At 35.9% G+C, this 6,299-nt stretch overlaps 2 protein-coding genes across 2 annotated transcripts; both read right to left on the bottom strand.

Moving 5' to 3' along the window:
• Positions 1-1,326: 1,326 nt before the first annotated feature.
• LOC149030048 (sister chromatid cohesion protein PDS5 homolog C-like) lies at positions 1,327-2,040 on the bottom strand. The gene has a single exon (XM_089144364.1). The coding sequence runs from the start codon at positions 2,038-2,040 to the stop codon at positions 1,327-1,329; it is 714 nt and encodes a 237-aa protein (XP_089000490.1).
• Positions 2,041-3,645: 1,605 nt separating this feature from the next.
• On the bottom strand, positions 3,646-4,969 carry LOC149030047 (protein LURP-one-related 4-like). Its single transcript, XM_089142373.1, has 3 exons — positions 4,656-4,969; positions 4,316-4,537; positions 3,646-4,209 (listed from the first exon to the last, which is right to left on the bottom strand). The coding sequence occupies exons 1-3, from the start codon at positions 4,932-4,934 to the stop codon at positions 4,075-4,077; spliced, it is 636 nt and encodes a 211-aa protein (XP_088998499.1). The 5' UTR covers positions 4,935-4,969; the 3' UTR covers positions 3,646-4,074.
• Positions 4,970-6,299: the final 1,330 nt, after the last annotated feature.

The raw sequence follows: 6,299 nt of genomic DNA, 5'->3' as shown, positions 1-6,299 counted from the left end.
GGATTGTGGATGGTTCAATTGTTACGTAGAAGTGCCTGGAAAGTTCTAATTATTTTATCTTTTCTATTTAGCACTTACAGCCTAACGTTTGTTGCATTATGAACAATTGCACGAAATGAGTGAGGATTCGCAGATCACCTAAAATGATTCTAATTGAACTGTTGAATCAATGTAAGCCAATCAAATTTATTTGGAAACCTGTAAACTCAGTTTCCAGATAAGGTAAAAGGGGGGGGGACAAAGTTGATATATGTGAATGAAAAAACAGAGAAAGTCAAGAGATATATGTGAATGAAAAAACAAAGAAAGTCAAGAGATTGCAATTGCCAGAATATTGGATGTGGTGGTCATAGCAAGGACATGAGCAGTAGAAAGAAACTCAATGGTCATGGCTGCAGTGATGAACTATTACTCCTACAGCTTTCTCAGATGGGATATCTCAGTCTTAGCTATCACTCCTACAACAATCTCAGACGTTAAACATGGATTTTACTCCAAAAATGAGGTTCTAGAACACAACCAATTTCTTCAATTTTAATTTTTATTATAAAGAAAACATCCTATCTACAGCTTGGCAAAAGCTTTCCTAGATAAAAATTTGAGAAAATAGTAATTACTAAATAAAAGCAAACCTGCTAAAATAGAAGTTCTAAAATAGTAACAAACTGAAAGTAAGAGCTACCTAAAAACAGGTGACTCTTTCACACAAGCAGAGTCCAAAGGGGAAGGGGAAGGGGGGGGGGGAGGCAATTTCCAATGCAGTATTACCTCAACAAAACTGCAAGTGGGAGCTACCTAATCCAATTAAAGTATACTTTTTAAAACTGAAAATAGAAACTAAACAGTAGCAACATCAAGATAGAATCTTTGTCTACTTGCTGAGCCAACAAGATTTAGAAAGTGTTCCCAAATAAGGCATATGTTAGTCATGACATTGTTAGTTTAGTCTTTTTTCTTCTTCATTAAAATGCTTCTATTCACAGCAAGGCCAGCTTATGTGATGCTCCCTTGAATCAACAGAAACTTCAAACATCATTGGACTATGCAGCCCCTCATAGCAGTCACATCTCACAACCTTGTTAGGCTGATTTTGTAAATTGTTTCTACAGGTATGTGTGGGCTTATGATCTATATCAAGTATCCTAGTCCAAGGCAATTAAATATTTACAGCAATAAAAGATTAGTGAAAGAATTTCAACAGTCAAGAAGAAGTACAATGAAAGATCTCTATACATGATAGAATAATACGTCCAATAGAACATTCTGTAGAAACCATCAAAGAAATAAGTCACCTACCTGTTGTTTTCTTTATAGCTTGACCTGGTTCTATTTCTGGTTTGACCACCATCTTGGATTCCAAATTATCAGGTTCGATCTTCTCTGCTGTATCACTAGTGTTGGCTTCGCAAGTTGTTTATCAGCTGAATCATATTCCTTATTGATACAATCATTAAGGAGGATACTAAGATCAGAAGATACTTGCCCGCTGCTCGTTAACACACGGGTCATAATTGTCTCCATGGCAGAGAAGACATGTTCAGGGTGATAATCCCTTATGGAATTCAAGAAATGTACGAACATCTCAAGAATCAGCTCATGAGCTTCCATCATTAACAGAAAGGGAAACTTAGCCATCGAAAGAAGAATGGATACCCTCTTGAAATACGAACAACTGGAGATATCCCATAAACCTTCCATTGAATCCATCATCAACCCAAATATTTCTCTTTCGTGATCTTGATCCTTAACAGGAATTTCCCCTCCAAATAACCTCGTAATTTCGCAGATACATGATGCTAGTGAAACTTTGACATCTGTGTTAGAATGTCTCAGAAGATCTTTAGCCACTAGTGATTTCGTCAAAGGACGAAGTGCCTTCACGGTTAGCTTTGATGATGAATCGCTTATCCCTAATAGGCAACATTCAACTACATTAAGCACGGAGCGTAGTTCATCGTCCTTAGAAGGAAAACGAACGAGTTTCGGAGCTATTTCCTCCAAGATTTCTACTAACAATCTTTCTATTTCCGTAAACGCCATTTTCTTCCGCTCCCAGAACCTCGAAGGAGGTTAGAGGTAACCAGACTACTAGTTCAAGAACACTAAAACCCTACAAACCAAACAAACTATCAACGAAAATGGCGTTTACGGAAATAGAAAGATTGTTCGTAGAAATCTTGGAGGAAATAGCTCCGAAACTTGTTCGTTCTTCACCGGTACTCTCTGAATGTTTCAATTTCCCGTTCTTTCCCCTTTTAATCCAGATGGAACTTGACACGCGTCCGCTATTCTAATGAACTCTCTGGAATAGTAAGGACAAAATACGGATTTGGCGAGGTGGTCGAGCTTGGGATCATGTTTGTCGTCCGAAACAAGAGGGAGGCTTGGGCCTGAGACGCATATCGGATTGGAATGTGGCAGCATTAATGCGGCACCTCTGGATCCTATGTGGCAATTCACCCTCTATTTGGGTTCGATATGTCAAGGCTCGATGTAGGGGTGTCAACTGTACGGTTTGGAGCGGTTTTGGGCTGAAAACCCCCTAGTCCAAACACAGCCCATTTAAAAGATAACGGTTTCGGTGCGGTTTCGGTTTGGTGTGGTTTGAGTTCAAGTTGGTTAGCAGTTTGGGCTAACGGTTTGGACTAAATTAAAAATCAATATTGAAACTTATTTTTATTTTTCCTCAACTCTTCACACAAAAAACTATGATAGAGAGAGGAATGGCATTAGCTTGATGTCTTGATCCAAACACCCCCAACCCCAAAAAAATAAAAAATTTAGATTCTTCTATCATGTGTAGATCAACCTTACAATCTTCACCCAATGAAATTAGATTTATATGAAGGCTCAACTTAAAATTACTTGTGATAAGAAATAGATTTGCTAGAGCCTAGTAACAACACATGGTCCATAAGTCCTACCATAATGGCATACAATGTAACAATTACGAAAACATGATTCTAATTTCTAAATATCCAAGAATAAAAACACTTAAACACCATTACAAAAAAGCTCTATTTTGAAATGAACAAACAAAGACCAAAGGATAACAACAAACACAAGAAAGTAACTTAGAGAAACTTCAATGAATTCATCCAAATTCCAAAAGCATTGAATTTCAACCTCCTTCTTAACTGTTGAATACTTTGTTCAAGTCCATCTATTTGAACCAAATCAAATAAAACATGAGAAATGATAATAAATAAAAAAATAAAAAAGCTAAGCTACTTTAAAATCTGAAGTCTTAACAACATGACAAAAAAAATCATAACATAATAGAATGTATGCTACTAGATTTCAAATGTACACTATTAGATTTCAGCATTTATTTATTGTTCTCCTTCTTCCCTGGGTCTTTATCAAAGATGTCTTAGTCATGCCTCTCTTTGATTAAGGTTTCCATTTTTCATTTATTGCTTTGTTATTTACATAGCCAAATACTGATCTGATCATTGATAACAGAAAGTTAAAAATCTCTAGTTTCACTCCAACAATAATAAATACTGTGTAAAAAACATTAAATCTTATTTACTAAAATTAAAAAGGTAAAATCGATATATACATGCTCATCCCATCCCCACTCACACACGGGCACAAGCACAAGCACAAGCACAAGCACGCGGACAGGTTTTTCCCCTCAAGCACTAGTGCAAAACAACCAACGACCTCTTGTTTTTTGGGTGGAAACTGGAAAGCAATAAGTGAAGGTTACCAAAAAACAGAAAAAGAAATAAAAGGGAAAGCAATAACTGAACATTTACGTGAACCATTATTGCACTTTGTGATTCGTGTATCACTTTATAAATACATTCTCAAGCTTCCATGAAACATCATCATTCGAGATCCTTTCCCCCCAAAAAGACAAGCCAAAGCAGTAGACTTTCCACCTCGATGGTCTCTCTTGCCTGCTCTCTCGACCTTCGCTTTAAGCTTTTCACAAGAAAGCCAGGAAACACTGATCCAAATTAAGCTGTCCCCCACAATTATAATTCAAAAATAGATCGCAGCTTTGCTTGCCAAGACAAGAAGCGAAGAACCTTCTTCTGCGAAATCTTCTCATGGATTCAAAAATCACAGTTTATGACTGATTATGCCATAAACTGTAACAATACCCATCACCAGGGAGTGATCTACATGAGGTTCTACAACCAAAGTTAATACATCATTTCCCAATGAGACACCCTTGGACGATTGCTTCTGCTTTACCTGAAACTTACCCCAAAAACAAAGCACAAAAATTAACTTCCATATTTATACAATAAAACTAATATTAGTAATTAAACATCATCTGATGATTACCATAGAAACTAACCTCTGCAACAGGCTCTCCTGATTCACTCAATATCCTGTATTCTGATTTGCCTGTAATAAATCCTTCTATCAAGAACTGCATCGGTTGATGATCAGCTTGATCACCATATACAGTTATTTTATAAGGTGACTTCCTCTTTAGAACATTATACAGTTTCTTAACCTGAAACCATGGCTTCTCATTGTTTCTATAACCCTCCCAGCATCCTAAGAGCCGCAGTTTCTGAATTAGATATCAACAGAAAAAGCAAACCCAGATCAGTATATTTTCAGATCAATCTATTGAACTTGGGTCAGAGTGATTCCTTAGAATAAGTCCATTACAATTAAACTTTAATTACCTTTTGACGTATGGTGAGGATGACATTGCCTCTGAAATCCATGAGATCAACTTCATCTCTGCACTTCTCGTTGTAGTTGTCAATCCTGTAAACAATCTCACCACTTGAGTTATAAACCGTGCATCCATTACTGTGCATAACAAGAGATTTCATCCATATTGTGAAACTTTCTCTCTTTGTGGTCAGATAGGAAGAAGAAGAAGAAGAAGAAGCCGGAGAAACAGACCCAGATAACCAAGAAGAAGAAGAAAGGGATCGTTGAGGGTAAACCTTTGCCATGAGACGATAAGGACCAGAACTAAAATTGGATTAAGATGAAAGGCTAGCTAGCTCTGTTCTTTCTCTTGGTTGTTATATAATTATCATGGTGGCTGTCGTACAAATCATAATGCATATACAACCATTATCACGATTAAAGCATGGGGAAATGAAGTTTCATTTGGCCCCCTTTGCGTGTAACGATAATATATAGTTTATTAGTTTTGGAAAATGGAACAGTGAAACCTTATGAAGCCTTTAAGTTGGAGCCTAGTACTTGAAAACTTACTTAATCTTCTTCTCTCTCTCTCTTTTGGCTTTTAGTAATGGCTTTAAAGCATAAACAAGTGTATTCGGGGAACCAAAAGCAGTTTATGGTTCCAAGACATCATCAAACTTGGTTTTAGTTGAAACCAAAGAAATATTTATATGATGTAGATTGCACTGTTTAAGCTTCTTTAATTTTATATCTCTTCAAGCCTTATCCTTCAAATCGTTCCACATCACTGTTTGGTCTCAATGTTTATCTTCAAATGGAAAATCAAAACTGGATAGCAAACCCAAATTAACATACAGGGCGACTGAGATCTCTTGAGGTATTTGAATTATGCCCAACTTATCTTCTAATATAAGCCATCAAATTGGGTATAATCCAATAGTGTAATGGCTTTTTGGGATAATCCAATTAACCGTAAAAATTGTATAGTATTATCTATAAATACAAACTCGAGGTGATTGTCTGAATATTTCGAACTAGATACTCAAGATGTAAAGGTGTAGGCAACTTATGCTTAAACCCTAACCTTTAACAAGATTAAATTTTGTACTGAAAGAACAACCCAAGCTCACCCCTCTAACCCAGCCCATTAAACCTTTCAATTTTGGTTTATAATTGGTTAGAGGTATGTTCAAGAACCTCTTGAAGCTTTAATGTTATAGGTTATTTCTCTTCTAAAACTTCTTTGTAGCTGATTTTGTTTGATTGCTTTTTTTTTTTTTTAATCTTTTGAAGGGGGAGGGGGAGAAATGTATAGTATTGATTAAATTATATATTGGTTTAAGGTTTTGATATAAATATATTACTCTTCTTTCTCTTTATCTGATTTTTGAGAATTGAAATTAATTAATTATTGACAATTGGTTTTCTTCCTTTCTGTGGGTTTCTCATGCAAAATTCTTATTGTGTGTCAGTGTTTAGTTTTTTCATCTTTTATTCCATTGTGTGATTTTTCTAGAATTTCATCATATAAAATGGTAGAACAAGTCCTCGTCAATATTCAAGCATTGGCATGAGAGCACGATGTAACCTTCTACAACTTCTTCGTCTACTCATCTTCACGAAAATCAAATGAATTATATTCCAAATTATTTGGTGACAATTTCAAA

This window comes from Hakea prostrata, chromosome 1, assembly GCF_041222555.1.
Source record: "Hakea prostrata isolate BN-2017 chromosome 1, UWA_Hpros_2, whole genome shotgun sequence".
Lineage (NCBI taxonomy): Eukaryota > Viridiplantae > Streptophyta > Magnoliopsida > Proteales > Proteaceae > Hakea > Hakea prostrata.
The sequence above is the reverse complement of the archived record's forward strand: the minus strand, read 5'-3'. Positions and strand labels throughout refer to the sequence as shown.